The sequence below is a fragment of the Coenobita brevimanus genome, chromosome 112 (assembly GCF_032717465.1).
Source record: "Coenobita brevimanus isolate Jiangsu-jjx chromosome 112, ASM3271746v2, whole genome shotgun sequence".
In the NCBI taxonomy this organism is placed as follows: Eukaryota; Metazoa; Arthropoda; class Malacostraca; order Decapoda; family Coenobitidae; genus Coenobita; species Coenobita brevimanus.
The window spans coordinates 36856608-36884163 of NC_137065.1; the positions used below are offsets into that span (position 1 = coordinate 36856608).

The following is a 27556-nucleotide window of genomic DNA, read 5'->3' on the forward strand; positions in this document are numbered from 1 at the left end:
ATTCTCTCATGAACGTATTACTATTTTTTTTTTTTTTTTACAACTGAAGTGTCTTTGTAAAGCCTTGAAGAGAAAAGCCTCCCCCACACACATTCTCTTACACACACACACACACCTGGTATCAGTAACAAGCTTCCAGTCTGCCAACTTTTCAACTTTCCGGGGAGCTGAAAAGTTGACGTTACGAGCCTGTAAGAATGGTCAACTCTTTCCTGCCGTGGCCTGTGTGGGGAACTTAGCTACCCTTGACCTTTCACCTTTTCTCTGTGTTGGCTGACCTCTTAAAAATTTATGGGCTCGTCCCTGTGCCCTTGACAGTTATTGGTGTGGGTTGCCAAGACTAATTGTAACAGGAAAATTTGTTACACGTTGTGAAGATAAATTATAATATTTAATTGAACTGGATGTAACTAGGACAAGTTATTTTAAAATCACAATAACTGGAATGATTGTGTTGACTATAATTATTACAGCTATTACAGCAGACTTAAGTAAAATTTGTATTATTAAAGAAAGAAACCAGGAATAATACGAAATTAGTCAGAAAAACATTTAAAAATGTTAAGAAGCACAGTGTTTTAATAAAATCAAATTATACTACCAAACTGAACGGCAAAAAATACAGGTTACTTAAAATAAAAAATTTCAAGTGAAACAACTTGAAAATAGAATAAATTATAATACAAAATTCACCAGTGTGTATGGCCAGCAAATTATTGCCAAATATAAGAAGGGCAGCGTAAAAATAGAACATATTACTATAAGAACTTGAACAGGATAACAAAGCATGAACCTTTATAAGGGGCACAATTTGTAAAGAGAAAAAAATTGTAATACAAAACTGAAAAGTGAACAGTATAACGACAAATTACGAAACTAAACAGAAAGCAGATTTGACCACTTGAACACATAAAATAACAGTGTGTAGCGGACGAAATATATAGGCCTAACGAAATTGAACAGTGTGTGCGTGACAACAAATGACAGTGTCAAGAAGTATCATTTATAAATAGAATATAGACTGGTTAATTTCTGGATAAGAAACAACAGAACAAGTTTGTGGCTAGAAAAAGTACACAAGAAATTGGAAAAAATCTAGAAAAAGCAATCTGGTGACTACGAATTGCAAAAACAGTAAAAAAAAAATAAAAAAAAAATCTATAACTAATTATTGTAAACTATAAAAAGACCAAACTGTAACTAGAATAGACTATCAACAAAAACTCTAAGCAAACCGTAACGATAACTAGATTTTGTTAACCTGCGACTCAGGAGTGGAGGAAAAAAATCGAAGTTAGACACTCTAAGAAAATCGATTCATAACAATAAGAGACTCGAAAGAACATCATCCACAACGAACACAACAAAACAAATAAAGCAAAAATATAATAATAATACAGTAGACGAGGGAAAACAAGGGGAATGTAAACGTAAGGACGCATAGCAAGAGTTATAAGTGGGTAAACAGACGAAAGAAATAAAGAAGAAAAAAAAAAAGGGACAAGCAAAGGCAACGAAGTAAAAAAAAAATTGTAATGAAAAGTAGAGTGACAGAAGCTAAATGAGAATTCGAGGAAAAAAAAAAATAGAGAGAATTTAACACAAACTGAAAGAAATCGAGAAAAAAAGAGAAAAATAATTTAGTGGCTCGGAAAATAAAGACAGTGATAGAAAAGTAATTAGGGTATAATCAGAAGCGAAAAACGTAAACAAAAAATCAGAAAGAAATAAAGGAAAAGGGAATAGAAAGGTGTGATAGAAAATAATATTATCCAAAAGAAATCAAGAAAACGAGGAAAAGATAGAAAGGAACTGTAAGGGAAAATAAGATAATCCGAAAAATTCAAGAAAGAAGTAAGAGGAAGAGATAATAAAAACAGAGGATAATTATTGAGAGTGAGCTGAGGAGAGAGGGGAAAAAACGAGTCCCCAGTGAAAAATACGACCAAAAATACTCTGCCATGGCGCCGTCTCCAGAGACGAATATTTCTCCCAGGGTCGCGGAGTATTTTGAGGCTACGATGTGGATTAAGGACGGTAGATCAACACAACGCACACACCATAGTTTAGGAAAGAGGGAGACAGACAGAACAGATGCAGAAAGGCGAGAAGAAAACATTGAAGATAAACTGGCAACGACAAGAATTACCAATGAAAATGATGAGAGGAAGAAGAGGGGAGCGGAAGATTTAGAAACAAGTAGAGAGAGTATGAGTATTGAGAAAAGAGATAGAAAAGAAACTGATAAATCAAGTACGAAAAAGAGAATGACTGATAAACCACATGCAAAGAAGAGAGACAGAAAGAAGGCCACGGACAGACCGCATGCAAAGAAGAGGAACAGAAAGATCGAGGCGGATAAACGGGAAAAGAAAAGGAGAAACAAAAATAAAATGAGGGAAGGTAGATCACACACAGAGAGGAGACAGACAGACGCACTCGATGCACAAGAAGCAGGGAAACTAGAGATACAGAAAAGAGAGCCAGCAAAACAAGAAACACAAATTTCTGACACAAGAAAACCAAAAACACAGCACACGGACACAGGCATACTAGTGATACAGAAGAGAGATCCAGGAAGACGAGACATAAAGAAGGGAAACGCAGGGATACAAGAGACAGAGAAGAAAGATACCGGCAAGCGAGAGATGGAGAAGAGAGATACGAGAAAGCGAGAGAGGCAGAAGAGAGATCCAGTCAAACGAGAGGTACGGGAGGGAGATACAGGCAAACGAGAGATGGAGAAGGAATCTACAGACAAACTAATTATAAGGAAACGAGAAGTACCCAACTTAGACACCTACTTAGAGGCGACCAAGAACGGACACACCGACAAACTGGATTCTCTTCTCAAAAACATGGATGATGCAGAACTAGACGAATTGGATGCGTATTTAAAGTCCTTGGAAGAGGAAAATGAAACTAAAAACACGTTCGTGAAATCCGCGCAAGAGGAGGGCGCTGAAAACACAGACGCGTTTTCGAAATTCAAGCAAGAGAAGGGCACGCAAAATTCCGAAGAGTACTCGAAATCCGCGCAAATGGAAACCCAAAACGGAGAACTCAGACAAAAGATCAAGGACGAGATGGACACACGACAAAAAGATGTCAATAAGGACATGGTTGATGGTGATAATGTTGATGCAGGCGTGAGCGTACTTGATGTGGGGGCCCCTAAGGACACGGACTACCTAATGGAGGGCGTATTGGACTCACATCTAGGCCCTCCTCCACCACAGCCCCCAGCAGCCCTTCGTCAGCTAGGTGAGTGTTGCTTTGATTGGCTTTCATTTTTCTTTAAACCCATCGATACAGTGACATTCTTCTACATTTTGTTCTTTCATTTACCAAGCATTTTATTCAGGTTAAGAATGTGCCAGAGTAGTGAAGAAAATCTTGAAGTACACATCTATCTCGTCCATAAAAAAAATTATCACAAACTAAACACAGTCTTCAATAACATCAAGATTAAACTGAAATAAGATGTCACAGCACAGATGGGTTTAAATGACTTTATAATTTTTGTTCCTTAAATTTTGGCCTTCATTACGAACACATCTATACTTTAGTCCCTCGTAGTAAAGGGGTTGATGTAGGAAAGGGTCTAATTCACCCCAACTGGTTTTCACCCTAACTTACTTCCACTCTCACACTCTCACTCTCTCCAACTCACTCCCAATCTCTCACTCCCACTTTAACTCAATCCCACTCTTTCACTCTCTCTTTATCACTCCCACTCTAACTCACTCCAACTCTCTCAAACTCCTTCTCTAGCTGGCTCTCACTCTCTAAATCACTCCTACTCTCCCTATATCACTCCCACTTCCTCTTGATCGAAAGGTCTATCCGAATAAAAGCGTCTGCAGATACCAGGAGTAAAATAAATTATATAGTTCTCGCCGTGAAGGAGTAACTTGTCCCCACCATCCACTCATTCGATTGAGAGCTGCATTAAGATGGTTGTACACTGAGGGGTCGCATTTTAAGTAGCTATGGAGAACTCGTAGCTCCTCATCCTTAGCAAATTATTCTGGACATAACGCTTTTAAATTCTCTTGTGCTATGGATGTTGCTCTGATATCAATAGAATTTGCATCAATAACACATATAGAAAACTGAGCAGAATAAATAGCTAAAGAAGAGTCCTACGAACCCTCCTATCTCACATGTAACCCAGGAAGCCATTTATAACGTTGAGTGGTAACCATATCGCCGTCAGATGAATGCCTGGTTGTCTAATGGGTTAAGGCGCTCTAGTAGGATGTGCCTCATAAAGATTAAAGTCTTTGGGATAATTTCGGTTTACTGATCAACAACACTGCTAAGGGGAAGGGAAATGGTTGATTATTTATTTGTTGTTCATTTTTACTCATAAGTCACTCAGTTTGTTATTTAAATGTTCTCTCTCTCTCTCTCTCTCTCTCTCTCTCTCTCTCTCTCTCTCTCTCTCTCTCTCTCTCTCTCTCTCTCTCTCTCTCTCTCTCTCTCTCTCTCTCTCTCTCTCTCTCTCTCTCTCTCTCTCTCTCTCTCTCGTTTTGACCCTAACTCATTCTCAATCTCTAACTCACTCCCACTCTCCCTAACTCACTCCCACTCTCCCTAACTCACTCCCACATTCCCTAACTCAATCCCACTCCCACTCCCTCTAACTCTCCCCCACTCTCTCTAACTCACTCCCACTCTCTCTAACTCTCCCCCACTCTCTCTAACTCACTCCCACTCTCTCTAACTCACCCCTACTCTCTCTAACTCACCCCCACCCTCTCTAACTCACTCCCACTCTCTCTAACTCACTCCCACTCTCTCTAACTCACTCCCACTCACTCTAACTCACTCCCACTCACTCTAACTCTCCCCCACTCTCTCTAACTCACTCCCACTCACTCTAACTCACTCCCACTCTCTCTAACTCACTCCCACTCTCTCTAATTCATTCCCACTCACTCTAACTCATTCCCACTCACTCTAACTCACCCCCACCCTCTCTAACTCACTCCCACTCTCTCTAACTCACTCCCACTCACTCTAACTCACTCCCACTCACTCTAACTCACTCCCACTCTCTCTAACTCACTCCCACTCACTCTAACTCACTCCCACTCTCTCTAACTCACTCCCACTCTCTCTAACTCACTCCCACTCACTCTAACTCACTCCCACTCTCTCTAACTCACTCCCACTCTCTCTAACTCACTCCCACTCACTCTAACTCACTCCCACTCTCTCTAACTCACTCCCACTCACTCTAACTCACTCCCACTCTCTCTAATTCACTCCTACTCGCTTTAATTCACTCTAATTTCTTTTGATGGCGACGCTCTTACCACTTGTACCCGAAGCCTTCCTATTTTTAAAGCTAGTGTAGTTTTACCGCAGGAGAGAGAGAGAGAGAGAGAGAGAGAGAGAGAAGGAAGAAGGGAATGGAGAGGAAAATAAAGGGAAAAGGGTGGAGTGTGGAGGAAAGGAGGAAGAGAGAAGGCAGAGGAGGAGAAAGCCTGACGTATTTACATTACTCCTCTATCCAGACGATTTTACCCAGCTTAGGGGAGACTGTCAGACTGGGGGGTTTGAAATAGCTTTTATTAACCCCTTTACTAATAGAGGTCGGCCTTACGCTGACTAAAATCGTCTAGTAGCAGCAAGGAGTAGGTGATCAATGAGGCATCGGTTTGCTGGGTTGAAGGTGACTAAAATATCTATCTATTCATCTATCTGTTTATTTATCTATCTGTCTATCTATTGCCAGACGCCTTAATCCCGTAAAGGGTAGCCATATATAAAATGCTTCCTCGTCGTCCTCTCCTCTTCCTTTTTACTACTCTGCGTTCGGCGCACATCCATTTCCCCCATGTATCTCTCCACTCCATCACTCAGTTTCATCCTTGGTCTGCCCCTCCACCTCACCCACATGCACTCTTCTGGTCAGTCTCTCATTCCCTATCCTCTTCACATGGCCAAGTATTTCTCATAGCACTTTCAGTCACATCACATCAACACGACAACACTTCTTTATATTCTCAGCCGTCTGTCTGTCTCTCCATGTAACTCCAAATGCTCCTCTCAAATAAACCCACTTTCACTGCTCTTCCTCGTGACTTGTGTCCTTCCAACAGGATCTAAACTTCACTTCCGTATATCAGAGTGGGGATCACAATACTGTTATGCATTGACTTTTCTACTTCCATGATCGTTTATCTCTTCCTTATCATTGCTTTTAATATATCAGCATCTTCTCTACCTTACTGCAAGGTTCAAGCACTTCAGCATTTAAGTTTCTATCCTGACTCATTACACTGCCTTTGTTCTTGAATGCTCTCACAGTCCCCATTTCTTCACAATCCAGAGAATAAAAGGAAATAAAGTAAACGGAATGAAGAAAGTAAAATGAAAGAGAATACGTCCAATACAGTAAAATAAAGACATCATCATTTAGACTATAAGATCCTTTGACTCCGGCGATGTAATTTTTAAAGGTTATTTTTATCACCACCAAACGATTTCATTCAGCTAAGTAAAGGTCTGGTAGTGGTCAAGGTGTTAATGAAGGCTCACTGCACCCCTTTCTGTTCCAAATGTATTTCTAAAATTAAATTAAATCGTTTGGTAGCAACAAATATTTAAAAAAAAAAAAAAAAAAAGTATTGAGAGTACAACACCCACTTCCATCAATTTCTCTATGGACCGAACATTTGACTTTGCCCTGTGACCTTGACCTTCGACCGACTGCTCTCAAACTCGCATTACTTCAACCTTGCCTGACCCTGAACACTTCCGCCAAGTTTGCTCCGTATCCCATCAACGCTGTTTGACATTCCCCTGTGACACCGACTTCTGACCTTTCTCTATAATCTTGGCATTTGATTGATTGTTCTCAAGTTCGAATCCCTTTGTCCTTGCCTTATCCTTAACATTTCCACAAACCTTAGTCTACGAAAGATAAAAACTGCATGAGTCGCCCTTGCCGTGTGACCTTGATCTTTGACGTATTGTTCCCGAAAGTAAATGGTCAACCCTCTACCTGATCCCAATATTTCCACCAAACTGCGTTGAAATCAGACCATTTTTCACACGCACACACACACACACACACACACACACACACACACACACACACCTCACCCCCCCAACACACACACACACACACCACACCCCCCCAACACACACACACACACACCTCACCCCCCCAACACACACACACACACACACACACACACACACACACACACAACTCACCCCCCCAACACACACACACACACACACACACACACACACACACACACACACCTCACCCCCCCAACACACACACACACACACACACACACCTCAACCCCCCAACACACACACACACACACCTCAACCCCCCAACACACACACACCTCTACACTCCTCACCCCCCATAAACAAACAAACAAGCACGCCGATCAAAACAAAATACCTGCTTTCGCTCCTTGAAAGTGGATATAAAAATGCAGCCTAGTTTTACAAAAGGTTTAATATTTACACGTGAAGGGCGTCGAAACCCATAAAACGCATCCAATCTCAGGGAAAAAAGCCAGAGAAGAATATAAAAGGAAGCCGTGTGTGTGTGTGTGTGTGTGTGTGTGTGTGTGTGCGACAGATATATAGTTAGACAGAAAACAGACAGGCAGGCAGACAAAGAGACGAAAGGTAGAAAGACAGGTGGGCAGGCAAACAGATGGAAATAACTATGGATGTATAACCAGGCACGGACAGAGGAACATAAGAGACGTAAACACACACACACACACACACACACACACACACACACACACACACACACACACACACACACACACACACACACACACACACACACACACACACACACACACACACACACACACACACACACACACACACACACACACACACACACACACACACACACACACACACACACACACACACACACACACACACACACACACACACACACACACACACACACACACACACACACACACACACACACACACACACACACACACACACACACACACACACACACACACACACACACACACACACACACACACACACACACACACACACACACACACACACACACACACACACACACACACACACACACACACACACACACACACACACACACACACACACACACACACACACACACACACACACACACACACACACACACACACACACACACACACACACACACACACACACACACACACACACACACACACACACACACACACACACACACACACACACACACACACACACACACACACACACACACACACACACACACACACACACACACACACACACACACACACACACACACACACACACACACACACACACACACACACACACACACACACACACACACACACACACACACACACACACACACACACACACACACACACACACACACAGAATGAGTTAGGTACCGCTGGGGCTGGATAGAGAGTAATGATGTCAAGAGTTAATGGTTTCCTGACAAATAGGTCTTGATGAGGGAAATTATTTGAATGAGAAGAAGAGGACGAGGAGGAGGAGGATTCTCTCTCTCTCTCTCTCTCTCTCTCTCTCTCTCTCTCTCTCTCTCTCTCTCTCTCTCTCTCTCTAGCTATTTATCTGGCTATCTACGTATTTATCTGTTTATGCTTAAGTCTGTGTGTCTGAGTGTCTACCAGTCTATCTATCTGTCTGTCTGTCTTTCTGTCTATCTGTCAGTCAGTTTATTTATTTATTTATCGATCTACCCATCTATCTATCTCTGCCTGTCTATTTATACATGTCTAGCTGTGACTCCCTATCTCTGTATCTCTATATATCTGCCTTTCTATCACACACACACACACACACACACACACACACACACACACACACACACACACCATCACAAAGCCTCTCCCAATCAAATCCATGTTTACTTAAGTTCTCCACACCTTCCCTAATTGGTCTATCTTGAATGCTCTGGCTTTGAGGTGTGTACTTGTGTGGCGAGGAGAGATAGATGGATGGATAGATAGATGGACGGATAGATAGAAGGGCTGAAGAAGAGTGACCGATAGATAGAAAGTTAGTCAGAATTACCATACGGGGGAGGGTAGTCAAATGGTGGGTGACAGAGCGACTTGGAGGCGTTTTGTCTGCGGCCACCCTTTGCGGGATTAGGGAGTCGGGCTATAGATCGATAGATAGATAGATTCACAGTTCAATACACAGAATGATAGACTAATTGCTGTATGGATAGACAGACAGACCGAAATATACTGAGGATGAGTGAGATAGATAAAGACAAAATATGAACAGACAGAGAGATAGACACATGGACAATTTAATGTAACGTAACCTAATTATATCAACCTAACCCAACGTTATATATAAAACAAAACTGAAGTCAGCATGGTTATATCAAATTACCTCACCTCACCTTGATTAACCGAATATATTTTAACCTGTCCTGGCCTTAACTCATTTATCATACCCAAAACAAATGCAGACACACCCACACTAAACTAATCAAACCAGACCAAGCCTAGCCTAACCCAGCTTATCTAAACTAGCCACCCTAACCATGCCTAACCAATCCAGACATAACATAACTAGACGAAATAAAACCAAGCTCAACCTCAGATTCCAAAACTGTCCTCTTCTAACTTAACTTAAACTAACTTAACCTAATCTAGGCGAACCTAAACTAATCTAAACAAAGAAAGCCAACAGTAACATAGCCTAAGCCAATCTAACATAGCCTGGCCAGACACAATCAACCCAAGCTCACCCTCAAAATACAAAAGTCACTACATAACATAATCTATCAATTAAACGTAACCAAACCGAAGCTGACCTAACCTAACCTAACCAAGCCAAATCAACACCTAACCCAACCTAACCCAACCTAACCCAGACTAACCTGATCTAATTTTGCCTAACCTAACCCAACCTAAACTAATCGAACCCAACCTAACCTTGCCTAGCCTAGTCTAACCCAGCCTAACCTATCCTAACCATTCCTAACCTCGCACAGAATGGTTCATAATTTTGTAAGAGTGACTCATCCTAATAGTAATAAGCTAACCTCACGCCCTTGATTCTGCCTTAGGGTGAAAGGGGCTGGACGTGAGATAGGCCTAAGCAGAGAGAGAGAGAGAGAGAGAGAGAGAGAGAAGGAGGGAGGGAGGGAGGGAAGAAAGATAGGAAGGTGTGAGGAGGGAGGAAGAGAGAAATGAGGGTAAGGGTAGTGAAGGTAAATGATATATTGCTTCTGTGGGTAAATAAAAAGGGAGGGGAAGGAGGGAGGAGGTAGGGAAGGCTTGGGTAGGTAGACGAAAAGAGGAAAGAGCTAGAGGAAGAAAGGGAGGAAGACAGGAGGTAGAGGAGGAAAGAGAGAGAGGAGAAGGTAGAGGGGAAGGAATGAGAGAGAAGGTAAAGGAAGAGGGTGAAAGAAGAGGGGAAAGAGGAAGCGAGAGAGAGAGAGAGAGAGAGAGAGAGAGAGAGTATAATATAAATGCTAGTAAGGAAAGCCAGGAACCGTATTAGAGTGTGGGATGGAGGGACAACAAAGGAGGTGAAAAGAGAGAGAGTGTGAGAGTGAGAAAGTGTGAAAGTGATACAGTCAAAAGGTCAACAAGTTTTTAAGATCTTGGGCGAGGAAGATCGTAAGAGGTTAAGTGAAAGAAAGTATTGGTGTGAGAGAGGAAGAAAGTGTGAGAAAATGTGATTAGGAGAGAGGGAGAGAGAGAGAGAGAGAATTCCCTGAAGTAGAACATTTACATGCTGAAAGTGAAGAATATGTGTGTGTGTGTGTGTGTGTGTGTGTGTGTGTGTGTGTGTGTGTGTGTGTGTGTGTGTGTGTGTGTGTGTGTGTGTGAGAGAGAGAGAGAGAGAGAGAGAGAGAGACAGACAGACAGACAGACAGACAGACAGAGTGAAATCAGAGCGGGGTGAGTGAGTGAGAAAATAGCTATGGTGTCAGCGAGAGAAAATGTGAGAGACAGGAATGAGGGTTGGAATGAGAATGTGTGTGTGTGTGTGTGTGTGTGTGTGTGTGTGTGTGTGTGTGTGTGTGTGTGTGTGTGTGTGTGTGTGTGTGTGTGTGTGTGTGTGTGTGTGTGTGTGTGTGTGTGTGTGTGTGTGTGTGTGTGTGTGTGTGTGTGTGTGTGTGTGTGTGTGTGTGTGTGTGTGTGTGTGTGTGTGTGTGTGTGTGTGTGTGTGTGTGTGTGTGTGTGTGTGTGTGTGTGTGTGTGTGTGTGTGTGTGTGTGTGTGTGTGTGTGTGTGTGTGTGTGTGTGTGTGTGTGTGTGTGTGTGTGTGTGTGTGTGTGTGTGTGTGTGTGTGTGTGTGTGTGTGTGTGTGTGTGTGTGTGTGTGTGTGTGTGTGTGTGTGTGAAATTGAGTGAGAAAGTGATGGACTGACTGTGTATCTACGTATAATTGAGAGAGAGAGAGAGAGAGAGAGAGAGAGAGAGAGAGAGAGAGAGAGAGGGAGAGAGAGCTATAGGCCTCCAGTGTTGTGAATGGGGTCAGTGGCCGACACTACCTAGTAAGATACCCCTCTCTCTCTCTCTCTCTCTCTCTCTCTCTCTCTCTCTCTCTCTCTCTCTCTCTCTCTCTCTCTCTCTCTCTCTCTCTCTCTCTCTCTCTCTCTCTCTCTCTCCCTGTATTGTGTTCTATTTTATTCCCCCTCCTCTCTTCCTCCCCTCCTTCTCCCCCCGTCACCACATCATTTACCTTTCCTCTCTCTCCCCTGTCTCCCTCATTTCTCCCCTTCTCCCACCTTCACCTCCCCCCTTCTCCCACCTTCACCTCCCCCCTCTCCTGTCTTCTTCCCCTCCACTCTTCTTCCCTTTCACACTACTTGACTCTTTCCTCCCTCCTCCCTCCTCTTCCTCTTTCTCTTTCCTCCTTCCTCTTTCCCAATTCTTTTCCTCTTTTTTCTATTCCCTTTTTTCCCTTTTATTTTCTTCCTTTCCCTCTCTCCCATTTATCTATCCCTTTCCTCATCTTCCATCTATTTTTCTCCCCCTTCCTTTTTACCTCTCCTTTTCCAACATTCCCTTTCCCCCCTTCCCTTTCCCCTTTCTCTCTTCTTCTCCTCCATTGCTATCCTTGTCTTTAACTCACAGAATAGTCACATTACTTATAATTTTGCCTTAGAACAGTCTCGAGAGGGCGAATAGGTAGACAGGGTGGGACAGAAGTTCGGAACCATAGAGGAAATTATAACGGAGAATCCCCTGTCCTACGCTCCTTCTCTTGTTTCCTGATTCTTACTTACCCTGTACTGCAGTTAACATCCCTTTGTACTCCTTTGTACTCCCCTCCACTCCTACTCATTCCATTCCCAGTCTTAGCTCTCCTTTGAACACCTTTGGACTCCCTTCCATGACTGATTCTTCTCTCACTCTTAGCTTTCGTTTCTACTCCTTTGCATTCCCCACCATTCCTCCTTTCACACCGTTAGCTTCTCTTTGTATTCATTTTGCATTCTTTTGTATTCCCTTCCACCCCTGCTTTCTCCTAGTCCATTCTTCAGTTTCCCTTGTATTCCTTTGCATTCCCTTGTATTCCCTTCCACTTATACCTTTCCTTTCCTTGCTCCTCGACAACCGTTTCTACTCCTCCTTTCTCCTTTCCTTCCTCTCATCAATTTTACCCCTTTCTCCTCTCCTTTACTTCTTTCTACTTTCGCCTTCCTCCTCACCTTCTTATCCCCTTCTTCCTTTACTCTCTCTCTCTCTCTCTCTCTCTCTCTCTCTCTCTCTCTCTCTCTCTCTCTCTCTCTCTCTCTCTCTCTCTCTCTCTCTCTCTCTCTCTCTCTCTCTCACTCCCTTCTCATAAAATTACATATCACAGGCATAGTCTTCTAACCAGCAGCCTCGAAAGGATGCTCTTTGTATTTCTCTGTATGTTACTCCTTTGTACTTTACACTCCACTCTCCCTCACTTTTCTCCCTTCTCCACCTCTCCCTCCCTCCCTTCCTCCGTCTCTTCATTTACCTCTTTCCTCTTTTCCCCTACCTACCTCATCCCAGTCTCTCTACCTCCTCCCTCCCCTATACTTGCCCAGTGGAGCAATTCATCATTTACCTTCGCGAGTTTTCACCCTGCTTTCTCTCCCCTCTCCCTCCCCTCTCCAATCCTCCTCTCCTTTCTTCACCCTCTCTCTCTCTCTCTCTCTCTCTCTCTCTCTCTCTCTCTCTCTCTCTCCCCCCCCCTCGTCGCTTCCATCCTCATATCTTAAATGCCCTTGTTATGTGGAAAAATACGAGAGAGAGAGAGAGAGAGAGAGAGAGAGGAACTACGAGACACCACGGTAGAGCTAGCACACATTCAATCAACCAACTCTCTTTCCCTCGCTTTTTCACACCCAGCTCTCTCATATTTACCGTACAACTCCCTACAACTTTTCAGTCCTATATTTACTCTCACTTTCCGCTCTCATTTTGCACTCAACTCGACACGCACGCAAATCGAGTCGCACGCAAATCCGACACAAACGCAACTTTTCATTCAGGGCCGAAAAAATAAATACCGAATGGTCAAGTTTTGTTTGTTCGAGAGAGAGAGAGAGAGAGAGAGAGAGTTAGACATGCATAAACAAGGCACTGATTTTATCACACACACACACACACACACACACACACACACACACACACACACACACACACACACACACAGAAAACCTGCATCGACCTCCAATTCTCTCTCTCTCTCTCTCTCTCTCTCTCTCTCTCTCTCTCTCTCTCTCTCTCTCTCTCTCTCTCTCTCTCTCTCTCTCAAACAATATGTCATCCCCCCGTCTCTGCAAAACACCATTGTCTCTGCGCCAATAACGTTATCCATTGCACCACCGCTGCAGACAATGACTTTGCAACTAATAGGACATCAGTGGAGTCCGCAATACTCTTTCCTCTTTAAATTGGTTAAAAAATATTGCCATCTCTACGTCGTGAAAGTTCATTTGCAACAGCAGATTAACACGCATATAATGCTAAACTCTTTCCACTTTAAATTGGCTTTAACCTATCGTACGGACGCAAATGATTAACGTTAAAATATGATGCTAGTCACAAAGAAGTGATATGAAAAGTGCGCAAAGAGGTAGTCTTTCCCAACACTGGCACTGGACTTGGTGAAATGAGCTGCGAGAGGGAAAAAAATCTACTGCCAGTCAGAAGGTACGATTTGTTACAAATATTTGAGGATGATGATCTGTAAGTCAGCCTCTCTTATCGTGGGTAATTTTTGTTATTGTTGTTGGAGTTGTTGTGGCTGATTTCATTATCACTACCGTATTAACAAGTTTCGTCACATGAATGGGAAAGCTTCTTGTCTTCGTCAGTATTATTATTACTTTCTTTGAACTTTTTTTTTCTTCGTTTTTGATGACATTACGCGTGAAGGTACTCTAGGGTAACCCAAGTCCTTATGCCAAATATAAATGATCCTGACCTATTATTAAAGGTGAAATACTCATTTTTATTATAAAAATTACATATCTGAAATTGAAATATCCCAAAAAATAATTGAGATACAGGTGTCTGGTTGAATTTTCTACGACAACAATGTTTGCTGAATAATTCTGGCTAAATATTTTGACATTTACGGTACTGGAAAGTATCGATTTCAAATCTGCTCATTTTTTCTTTGCAACACTTTTTAGAGAAAGCCATGAAAACCTTAAAAGCTGTAACTTTCCAGATATATAGCTATGGTCTCTCTCATGATATGAAAGGAATATGGATACAAATTAAGCATACAGTTAGTTATTGAGACACGTACAATTTACACGTGTGTTCTTCGATAACTTTCTCCTCAGGTCCCTTGTTGATGTTACACAAGAAATTACCTTAGGGTCTTCAGATCTTGTTTATATTAAACATATCTTTTATACCCCATGGCAAAAGTTCTTTATTGTGGCTACACAATTTGTATAGGTCACTAGTTACCACTATTAGCAGTAGGACTGCTGTGCTAGTTATCATTAGTAGTACCGTAGTAGTAATAGTAGTTGGACTCACTGGTACTACTACAACTTCTACTGCTGTCATCACTAATATTGTTATTATTATTACCACCATCATCATCATTGCAGAATCAGATTAGCTCAGACGCACCCAATGATATGCGAATTTAAACAAACATATTCTTGGCTCGGATCGAACCCCTAATCTGAGTAATTACGCTCAGAAGGCCCGTTCCTTAGACTCTGATGTGAGGCGGCGATCAGCTTATGTTATGGGCCCCTTGTGTTGTGGTGAAGGCGTGTGAAGGTGATGGAGAGGACCTTAGCATGCGACACGCTCCTTATTCTCCCTACCTCCCACACACACACATTCTCTCTCTCTCTCTCTCTCTCTCTCTTACACACACACACACACACACACACACACACACACACACACACACACACACACACACACACATATTGGGAAAGTAAGATGGTAAATAACCATATGTGACACGTAGCCAATACTGTCATGTGTAGTTAGCCGTTACCCTCACCCCACCTCACCCCAGCCCACCCCACCCCATCCACCTCAACCTTTCCCACCCCATCCTACCTGACCACACCATACACCACCTCATCTCACCACACCTTACATCACTTCAGCACACCCTACATCACCTCAGCACACCCTACACAACATCACTTCACCTTACATCACCACCACACTCACCCCACATCACCACACCCTACACCACCTCTCCCACCCCACTTGACCACACCCCACACCACCTCACCACACCCTACACCTCCTCATCTCATCACACCTTACATCACCTCACCTCACTTTGCATCTCCTCATCACACCCTACAGTACCTCACCTTACATCACCTCACCACACCCTGCACCACCTCACCCCGCACTACCCCACCTCATCACATCTCACATCATTTCACCCCATCCCACTTCACTCCACCTGATCCCTCTTTCCCCTCTCTTGACACGACCTCATCATGGCATCTCATTTGACCTCACTTCGCTCAATTTCACTCCAACATTTCTCACATTACATTCTCTCTGTGACCTGACCTGACCCGACCTGACCTGACACCTGTGGGTAGTTTTTCCCAAATGGTTTACACGATTCCCATTTACATTATCATCATCATCATCATCATCATCATCATCATCTTGACTTCTTTTCCTACCTTAGGATGCTGTGAGGAATCCCCTAATGAAGAAAAGAGTAAGCAAGAGAGAGGAATAACTAGCATCAAATCAAAGGAGTATAGAGGAAAGCTAACACAACATACCTTTTTGGTTCTTTCGAGACTGTATGTAATGGGATGGGTTATGACAAACGTATCTATTCTCTGGGTCAAAGACAAGGATAGGAAAGCAGGAAGACTCTCTCCACCTAACAAATCATTCGGCCAAACCCTGCCGGAAAAAGTGTGAAGGATTTCCATGCAGAATAGAAGAGCTGTCAGGGAAATTTCATATGAACGGGTGTGGGATGAAAGGAACTCAGTCTACGCTAATTCAATCGGCGAAGGAAACACATGTAGTCAACATAAGAAACAAGTCGATCTTGTTTTGTAGTTACACCTTCCACGTTTTGTGCTGTAAGGCATCGCAATTCAGATATGTATCATTTAGATGCGAACATGCTTATGGGGGATCAGAACACAAACTTTTTCCAAGCGATTTTTAAATGTCGGTTTTATGTCACAGTTAGGAGGCCACTTGTTCTTTGTTCTTACAATTCTGTTGAAGTAGTGCTTAGCTTCACGTGAGAGGAAATGCCTGCTAACAGTTTTATGTCCATTATTTCTGGCATGATTTAGCCGACCCACTGTACTGTAAAGTACTTTCAGCAGCCATATTATCAGATCCTTTGAAGATTTGGTGTACTTGAAGTGAATCCCCTCGTAATTCGCGCTAAGATAGGGCGAAGAAATTCAGCTCTTCCAAACGTTCGTCATGTGGTTCAGAGTCTTGGTATAATTTTTATTGCCCTCCACAGCACTCACTTTAGTTTCTTCGTTACTTTTTTGTAATAAGGTGACCAAAACTGGAAACTAGGAATATAAATGAATTATTCGTGATGAGGACAATAATTTCTGAGCTATGTTCGAATGCTGTACCTATGACTCCAGATAACTTACTGGCCTTTTTACATGCTCTGTACTTTGTTTTCTTGGCTTCAAATGATTTGTTATTGTTCCATCTAAGACTTTTTCATAGCTTACATTATCAAATTAAATGTTATTCACAGTATACCCGACTCCTACGTTTTATTGCCAATGTTTAACAATTTGCTTCATTAACAATTAAATCCATCTGCCATGTTTAGGCCCAGTTCAGCAGTTTCAGTCTTTCCCTGAATTGCCTGCCACTGTATGCTGTTTCTGCTCTGTTACTAGTTTTGTATCATTGACAGATTTAGAAATCTTACACAAGAGTCCTTCATCAGTGTCATTTATATATACAAAAACACAATAGGAGCCAACACTGAACAATGTGGCGCTCCACTAACAACGTCTGTCCAGTCTGACTCTCTTCCGCTTATCACGATTCTTCGCCCGTTAGCCAATTACCGATGCACCTGAGTACACTGCCATTGAACCCATGTGCCTCTTAGTTAGGCAAGAGTATGTTGTAAGGAACTTTGTCAAATGCCTATTGAAAGTCCTGATTGTTACTATCAACAGATTTACTTTCGTCGTACATGTTCAATTGTTTATTCATCTAAAAAAGAGAAAAGAGAAATTCGTAAGGGAAATCCAATTACTCGGAAAGCCATGTTGAGAATCTCTGCTGAGCTTAGTTGTTTCTAAGTGTTTGACAAACTTGTCTCTAATAATAGTCTCCATCATCTTGCAAACCACTGATGTCAAGTGAATTGAGCAGTAATTTTGTGGTTGAGCTTTATTGCCTTTCTTAAATTTTGGAGGTACATTTCTAGCTTCCAGCCATTTAGCACCAAACTTCTCTTTAGTGATTAGTTGCATGGTTATGTTAAAGTTTTAAATATATTTTTCTTTTTATACACGTGGAAATATTTTATCTTGCCCCAGTGTTTTATTCACCTTTAGTTTACTGATTGTAAGACGTACATCTCTCTCACTAACTACAATATCACATATTTTGTTACTTTATTCTAAAGATCTGGGAAAGAAGTGTCGAAATTTCTTGTCATTTCTACTTTATCGTTAATATGCTTTCTGTTATCCTCTGAAATGGGCCAGACACTCATTGAGTCACCATTCAATTCCCCGGAATACTGGTTTTACGGTAAAGCCCTAAACATCTGCACATATTTGTATGTAAGCATTATTTTATGACAATATGTACTGTCGCTGGTATGACAGCTTTGCTTGACGGAGCGATATGTAGGTGTACCTGCTAACATCGTGCTGCACTTACGCGGGTGTACACACCTGTGTGAGCATAGCACGTTGGATGCATTAGTTTTACTCGATGTGTGTGTGTGTGTGTGTGTGTGTGTGTGTGTGTGTGTGTGTGTGTGTGTGTGTGTGTGTGTGTGTGTGTGTGTGTGTGTGTGTGTGTGTGTGTGTGTGAACATTGTAACTCAGTTTTGATCTCTTTTTAACCAAAGCTGGTGGAAAGATCGAGGATCAGGCAATGAGGATTGACATTTTTTTTTTTTAGAACAAGGGTCACATGGAAAGGTCAACTTACATAGTTCTGATTAAGACCAAACGTGGCAGATGGGTTGAGGACGACTGGCAAGGACGTAGAGAATCGATTTTGAGAACAATGTCAGAGGGCAAGGTCACAGGGCAATAAGGAAATTCGATTCGCGCGTGTGTGTATGTATTTATGTATGCTTGTGTGTGTGTGTGTGTGTGTGTGTGTGTGTGTGTGTGTGTGTGTGTGTGTGTGTGAAATAACAGTTTTGATCCTATCTGAGCCACACATAATTGGAAGGGTTCAGACTAAGGCAGGTATGAGGTTAGTCAGGTTTGAGGACAATTAGTGAAAGGTCAAGGTAACACGGCAGGACATATATTTGGTCTTATCGCTCAGTTTTAATGATATTTGGAAGAACTTTGGAGGAAGAACTGAGAGTCAGACAAGGGTGGAAACATTGGACTTCGGGAACAAAAAGTCAAAGGCCACGGTCGAAGGGTTCGACTGGGACCAAACTTATTATGATTGGGTTAGGCAAGGATTAAGCAGTTCGTCTTTGAGAACAATCAGTTGAAATTCAAGGTAACATTCCATTCTCAAATGTTCGGCTCTTAGACCAATGGTAGAGTAAATCACGCTGCCAGAGTCATATTTTATATTTTTCCTGGTGAATGCTTGACAGGGACGCCTTCATGAAAGTGGAGCTGCCCACTTATGCAAACGTCCCTCAGTTCTTTGCCTATCTCACCTCCCTCCGCCAAAGGAAGATGGATTGCAGAGGGGTAACTGGCTTGCAGTGCAGCGGGTTAACGTTCAGCTGAACGTGGGGTTGTTGATTCTGCTACTACGCTTTATAAAGCCCTTCATATTGCCTGCCAAATGGTATCAGTCCATGGGTATATATTCTGCCTCCTGCCTCCTTGTGCACACCCGACCTCTTACTTCAAACCTGGAGTGTTTGGCCCTGGAGTTTCAAGAGGCACCTCACGTCGCCTGAAGGGTCGTATTCAACGTAGCACACGGTGGCTTCGTAGCACTTTGTCCTTAGCGATTTATTTTGCATATAGATCTCCGTATCCTTTTATAAGTAACCAATGTAGATTATGTCGATAGTAAAACGAAACCAATAATGTACAACTAAATGGTTAAGTGTAATGTACTATCTAAATAGCTATACTGTAGAGGTGGGGCTACGAAAACTCCTATCCCGTTTAAATTGCGTACATGAACCATTGAGCTGTAGGACGTATTTTGCAGTATATTCTTGCCATCTCATTGACGCCTTTATTTGCTGCAGGGTAGATTTTTTTTTTCAATTGGATAGATTACCGGTACATATAGTCTACCCTTTTAAAACCCCATCAGTACGAGGACTCTTTCCTCCTCTTCTTCCTCCTCCTCCTCCTCCTTCTTCTTTTTCTTCTTCTTATTCTTCTGCGTACATATCTTTACGTCAAATTGTAATAATATCGTACCGTAAAGCACCCTCATCTGCGTGGGGCTGGAACCCACCACGTTAGTGCAGGTCTAAAAGAAGTGTGGCCGTCACGTCAATATGACATTTTTCCTATCTGATCCACACCCCCGACCTACTGCTGTGTGGGTGGCAGTGAATTTAGGCTTTTACGGTCACGATGGTTGACAGGTTTTATACATATTTACGACCTGCAGTGGCGAGGTGGGTTCGAGCTCCACGAAATCAGGGTGCTTTATGGAACGGCGTCTCTTTTTCTTTACCTTCAGTCTTTTCCCGCGTTTACATGGGGTTGATGTGTCTAATCTTCATCACGTTGCTGTTCTGCGCCTCCTCCCTCATTAGTCCTTTCTCTTGCAAATCTTCCATCACGCAGTCCAGTCACCTTCCTTTCCTAATCTTGATAAAAACTCGTCAAGGAGCAGCAAGAACAACTAAAAATAACTTTGCCTTTAGTATAGGAGTTTAAGATGTGAGGAGAGTGAGAAGCTACGAGGAGGAATAGGTGACATTTTATGGGTATTTTATTTTTGTCTTTATTTTTATATCTAACAGGACTGTGTCATTTCATAACTTCGGTAAAATATTGTGATTGTATGAAATTTGATGTGTGTGTGTGTGTGTGTGTGTGTGTGTGTGCGTGTGTGTGTGTGTGTGTGTGTGTGTGAGAGAGAGAGAGAGAGAGAGAGAGAGAGAGAGAGACAGACAGACAGACAGACAGACAGACAGACAGACAGACGGACAGACAGAGAACAGAAGAGAAAATGAGCAAACTAATGAGAGGGAACGACTGAAATTATGAGAAAAAAGAATGGAGAGAGGAAAGGAAGTAAATTAATTAGGATGCGTTATTACCATCTCGACAAAAGAGGAACTGAGATAGACAGAAAAGGATAGATAGATAGATAGATAGATAGATAGACAGGTAGACTGAGATAGACAGGTAGATAGATAGAAATATACGGAATAAGTAAGAGAAAGTAATACGATAGTATTTTATTCACATTTAAATGAACAATGAAGAGAGAAAGAGGCAGAAGATGAAAATATTTGAAAGAAACAAAGAAAGAAATAATCAACAATTACAGACAATAAATACAGGAAAAATAAAATAAAACATACTTCTGAAACAATAAATAGATTGGAATGGAAAGAGAAACAGAAAATATATTTGTGAGAAAGTATCAGAGGAAGGAGGATGAAAGCAGAGAGAATGTAAGGAAGAAAATGAAGTGACAGGAAAAAGTGAAATATAGAAAGTTCGATAAATCTGGTAAAAAGAGAGAAAGTGTGAATAAAAAAGTGAGAGAAAAAGAGAGAAAAATAATGAATCATGGAACCGTAAGCTGCCTTCTGACGAGATATTCCCGAGGCCTCGGACATAAGGGGATTGAGAGAGAGAGAGAGAGAGAGAGAGAGGGAGGGAGGGAGGGAGGGAGGGAGGGAGGGAGGGAGGGAGGAGGGAAGGGGTTCAGATGCATTTGGAATGGATGAAGAAGGTTAAAAATTGAGAAAGAACAGAGAAACGAAGGAAGAGGGAACAGTACAACAGAGAGAGAGAGAGAGAGAGAGAGAGAGAGAGAATTGAGGTAAAAGCTTTGATATTTCGTTTTTTAATTTCGTCTTATGCTGTTACAGATAATTTTACCTACACATGTGATTTGCTGACGTCAGATTTATTTATATCAAGCATTACTCAATTCTCACTAATTGATTTTGTTGTTATTGTTGGTAACGATGATAAGGAAGTTTGTGTTTATAATTATGATGATTAAATGGCGGGGGACAGGGCGACGTGGAGGCGATTTGTTTGTCGCCACCCCGTATGGGATTAAGGCGTCTGGCAATAGATAGATAGACAGAAAGATGATGATGATGATGATGATGATGATGATGATGTTATTGTTGTTTTCGTAGTTGTTGTTGTTGACGTAATTTTTGTTGATTTTTTTGTTGTTTAGTTGTTGTTGATGTTGTGACTCAACCCCATCTGAACGTTAACCCGGTGGACGGTAAGTTGTGGCTGTCCATCTCCTTTCAGTGCACCATCCTGCTTTCAAGGGATTGGGAACTAGCTGAGGGACTTTTGTATAACCAGGCAAATCCCTTACTGAATTCGTCTGGACTCAACACCTGCAGCTATACACATTTATCACAACTTATCCCAAAATTGCCACATCTCTATCTTGAATGCTGATTTGTAACAATGAATCAGTACTAGAACATGATACTAGTCTGTTACTAAAAGAATGTAGAGCTATAGCACTGTCTTTTAAAAATATTTTTTGTTAAAAATTTTCCACACAGCGACACGGAATGTAAAAAGACGAAAACTTGTGTCAACTGAGGATGAAAAAGGTATGGGAAATGACGTCATTGTGGTGAAAGGATTAATAACTACTTGAAAAAAGGTGCAAAAGGACGGAATCTGGGTCTAGTGATGAAAGTGGTATAGGATGAGACGTCGTGGTAATGGTTACAAGCGAGGGAGCGCAGCGAGCGAAATGATGTTTACGTTCAGTTGAGAAATGAGTGGCCCGACACGACCCAGCCCGGACCGACACGACATGGCCCGACCGCGATGGTTTTCAGAGGCTAATTACTTTTCTACCATGTGAGACAGAGTAGAGATTCTTTCAGGAGGTAGTAGATACATTCAATAAATTTTGTTTTTAACTACATATTTACTCATGAGACCAATGAAACTCCTTGGAATCCCAGCTTTCCGAGGGAATGTACCAAGGGCTTCTGTTGACATGCTCCACCATGGACTCAAAAAAGATTTACTGTTGTAATACTGTGTTTTCTTGCATGAATTCTAACAATTACATATCGGATATTGCGCTCATAATTTTACATGAACGTTTTTTCTATGTTTAGGGGGTGAAATCAGCAAGGGTAATAGCCCCATTTCTGGGTTTTGTCATTCGATCAAAAACCAAGCGTTTACAGACGCAGTTCGTTGACACGACGAGTCTGGCAGCAGAGAATTGAACATTGCGCGTGTGATAAATGCTACGGTGCCTCGCTATATACACATCCAGAGAGAAAACGTGAGAAAGTAAATATTTTATTTCAATTATTCTTCTGCTATTGTTCAACTACCTCACCAGAAATGTTGAAAGTCTACACCAAGATGATATTATGATGATAGGCGCATGTACAAACGATCACTCGCTCGTCGCGCTCTCACATAATGCACTTTACTGGCGACAGAGTTAGTATTCTTCCTGGTTCGACTACGCATTGGACCTCATGACTTAGTCGCTTCACTCCTTTTGGCTCATTTTTGTCTAGTTACCTCCAGACGATTTTATTCATCTTAGGAGGGGCTTTTTGAACGGAAAGGGTTAGATACAGCCTTCATTAATGCCCTCATATACACCTGTTTAATTATTTCCTATTCCCAGACAATTTTCTTCAGTTTATTAGGGACTTTCAGAAATCGTGGAGTCAGATACAGCCTTCATTAACCCATTCATTACCAGACGTCTTTCCTAAGCTGAATAAAATCGTCTGAAAGGAAGGAAAGTAAATTGTAAAATAAGTAAAAAAACAGTAGATTGTAAAAATAGATTGTAAGCTGTTATTATAGTAAGAATGTTATTTTATGCACTGGAAACAAACTGCTTGACTGCACTGACGGGAATTTCGGTAAGTATTTTTCAAGTCTAAGGAAAGATGAAAGGAGAGGAGGAAAGGAGAGAGGGGAGGGAAGAGAGCGAAGGTGAGAGCGAGCGGAAGAGGTCAAGGAGTGAGAGAGAGAGAGAGAGAGAGAGAGAGAGAGAGAGAGAGAGACTATACAGAATATATTGTCCTAAATTTGCTCATATTTTCTCAGCATAACATCAGTGAAGAAATTAGCGTCATTATAAGCGGAATTTTCGTCAGAAGTCAGGTATAGTAGGCGACAGAGGAGGCTTCGCAAACACCTCATCCTTAGCGATTTATTTATTACTTTGCATCTTAACATATTCTTGTGTATTATTTAAAATGTATTAATATCGGCATAGGATGAATACCATAGGAAAGGATGTTGTTATGTAGTATTCTGGGTAATTCTTAGTGCCTCCTTGCTAGCGATTTATGGTGGATACTAGAATTGAACTTTTTTTCATATTCACATCACTCTAACATCGATAAACCTTGCATTAGTAACAAACAAGAGGATATTGAGTTCTACTGTGCAAAATAAATGGCTAAGAAAATGGAGCTACGAAATCTCCAAAGCCACTTAGAATTCGACCTACAGTCTTTAGAATGAGGTAAAAATTTCTTTCTCTGGTTGATTTGGTGCTGGAGAGAGGTGCCTTCATGTGGTGGCATTGATTATCCAGCCGGCCCCATTGCCTGGCTGTATAAACGTCCCTCAACTCCCTTCCAACACCCTGACAGGAAAAAGATGGACTGTAGGAGGACAGTTTCGGCCTTCAGTCTACCGGGTTCACATTTCAGATAAGCCTTGGATCACACACACACAATATTTATCTCCTCTCTCCTTTTACTAACTCGCATCAACGTCGCTGTCTTCGCCTCACTGTTGTATCTTTATTCCTGAAGGACCCGTCTGGTTTTTTCGCTCTTACAACTCTTCTGTCCAACACTCCAATACATGAGCTAACGATATTCTCAGTCCTTCACTTATAGAACATGTCAATTCTATAACCGCTTACCTCTGCCTGTATTTCCCTCTGCCTGTGACCTCCATTCTTTTAAATGCAATATGTCCAAGTATCTCGAACTAAACGGATATTGAATGTGGCTGGCTTCATTTATTTTTACCGGAAAGAGCAACTTTTCTGCAGGGCTTAGGCTTTTTTCAATTTTACCTTGCATAAAATACAGACTGTTTTACAAAGCTTGAGAAAAACCTCTCTCAATGATGTACAGATTGGTCCATATGTAAAACTCCTCTGCCACGTTACCGGGCTACTTCTCCTGTGACGTTAGGACTGCTAAATCAGCGATGTCCCGGTCCGTCTTGCATAATTTTTTCATTTCGTAATCCCACCACCACACCCACACCCACATAAGCAGACTGAGCCATCCATGCAACATAAAAATATCGTCAGGACGGTTTCTTGTTACACGTTGTTTGCGGACAATTCTGCCTTTAGAAACTATCTTCTGTAGGGAGGCTATGTTTTTTTTTTTACTTGATTCCACTAAGATTTTTGTCCTTTAGAAGCTTAGTTGACTTCTTTCGGTGGCAGAATATGACATTACTATGGCTCTACATCCTTTCCATAGCACTTCTTCATGACTAGCACCAAACTCTAGATAAAATGTTGTTAAAACTAATCGGTGAAGACAGACAGGTGGCAATTCTAGGCAAAAGAGTAAACACAGCTAAAAACCTGACGTCATTGCGGTGAAGGGATACATTTATTTATTTATTTATTTATCAGTTAAGCTATTTACTCAAGCATGTATTTTTTGCTATTTATTTTTTTCAGTCGGCCTGTCATGCTCTGTGACACATGACTTAACAGCTTTGAAAAGAATCTCAGCAAGTATTTTTCATGCCTTAGGGAGGAAGAGAGAAACGTGAGAGGGGGCACGAAGGCTTAATGAGAGAGAGAGAGAGAGAGAGAGAGAGAGAGAGAGAGAAATAAGGGGATCAGAGAGAGAGAGGGGAAAATGAAGAAAGAGATGGTGAGAGAGAGAGAGAGAGAGAGAGAGAGAGAGAGATTCAGAAAAGGAGAAAAGGGGAGGAATGGGGACGAGGGAAGGAAAGGGAAGGAGAGTGGAGACAGGAGGGAGGGGAGGGTGAAGAGAATTTTGTTAATAAAGAAGGGAGAGATGAAGAGGGGAGGGGAGGAGGAGAAGGGGGAGCGGGAGGGAATAAAGGGAGAGGGAAAGAAAAGGGGGAAGGGGGAGGGGGAGGGAAAAGAGGGGGGAGGGGGGTAGGAGGTCTGTAAAGGTACACTGAAACGATTAAAGGTGAACGGTCACACTCACACCCTCCTTTCTCCTGCCCTACCCCTTCTCTCCTCCCCCTCCCTTTTCTCCTCCCCCTCCTTTTCTCTCCCCTCTTTCCCTCTTCCCTCCCCTCCCCCTTTCTCTTCCCCTCTTTCCCTCCTCTCTTCCTTCCCTTTCCCTCCTCCCTCCCTTCCCCTTTCTCTCCCTCTTCCCTCCCCTCCCTTTTCTCTCCCTTCTTTCTATTCTTCCTTCCCTCCCCTTTCTTTCCTCCCTGTCCCTCCTCCCTTCCCTCTCCTTTCTCACCCTTCTTCCCACCTCCCTCCCCTCCCTTTTTTTCCACCCTTTGCCACTTTCCTACCCTTCCCTTTCTCACCCTCTTTCCCTTCTCCCCTCTCTCCCCTTTCTCACCCTCCTTCCCTCCTCCCTCTGCTCCGCCGTCCCCCCCCCTCTCTCTCTCTCTCTCTCTCTCTCTCTCTCTCTCTCTCTCTCTCCCCATAACCAATACACCAGATAACAATCGCCAGTCCCATCCCGCCCAGGATATTAAATGCAAGCCGGAAGGGAAACTGGGTTTAATCGCAATGGAAAAATCTGACCCATTTATTACGGTGATTTGTGCACGGTCGCCCATATATAACGCTCCTCTTTTAGTCAGCATTATCGGCGTCCAGTCTGCATCGTTTACTCGTGCTCACTGCCTCGCCCACGCCCTCACCAGCAGACTGACCCTTCCCTACGACACGTGAGGCATCATGAGGAGGGTTTTCGGTAGAGCGCTATTTACGGACCACCTCGTATTTTTAAAGAGTAACTGGAAGATGAAACTTAGCTCATATATAAATCATTTCTCTTTAACTGGGTGATTTTTTACCTATGGCAATTTGTTTTCCGTAGCTCTGTGGCAGAATGAGACAATACTCCCTCTCTACCCCTTTGCGTAGCACTTCTTCTTGACTAGCACCATATTCAAGTGTTAATCTCTTGCTGTGTCTCGGTATTCAAGATGGAGAGATGGCAATTTTTCGCCTTGTTAAAGAGGGTAGAGTTTTGCGAAATCTCTTTGAAACTTTATTCCTTTTATCTCTAATTGATTTTATTCACCCCGGGATTAGACCCCTCGCACTGATAGAGTTACCCCTTTCATTGCAATGGCTGATTTTTCACTTGATTCAGTTATAATGATGCCATGTTATTTAAAACTGCTAGTGACTGTTGTGCGGTCTTGTTCAAAGGTTCAGGGCCTCCTTCTTGCCTACCCTCTGTGTTACTGGAACACTGAAAATGTTCAGCAAAGGGGGATGGTCAGAAGCTAGACCCGAGGGTTGACGAAAAGGGAGCTCCAGTTCTCCCCATCATTAGCATTCCTTTCACCTTGGGAGTACTGCCGTGTTCGACTGGTGCTACGTGAAAAAAGCTAGATAATGACGAAAATCTGGACCAAGTTAAGGTGAAAGAAGTAAAAAAAAAATAGTGATATCACTTCTGTTGCTAATGAAAAAGAAAAGAAAAATTGATGAGAAATGAGCCTGAATCCGTGCGTCT

General features: G+C 42.3%; 1 protein-coding gene across 1 annotated transcript in view; it reads left to right on the plus strand.

Annotated features, from left to right (window-relative positions):
- The first annotated feature begins 2738 nt into the window (after positions 1-2738).
- LOC145418169 (uncharacterized) overlaps positions 2739-27556 on the plus strand; it is a 70226-nt gene continuing 45408 nt past the window's right edge. The window contains exon 1 of the mRNA XM_080286690.1: positions 2739-3264. Coding sequence (XP_080142816.1) covers positions 2739-3264 — 526 coding nt within the window. The remainder of the gene's footprint in view (positions 3265-27556) is intronic.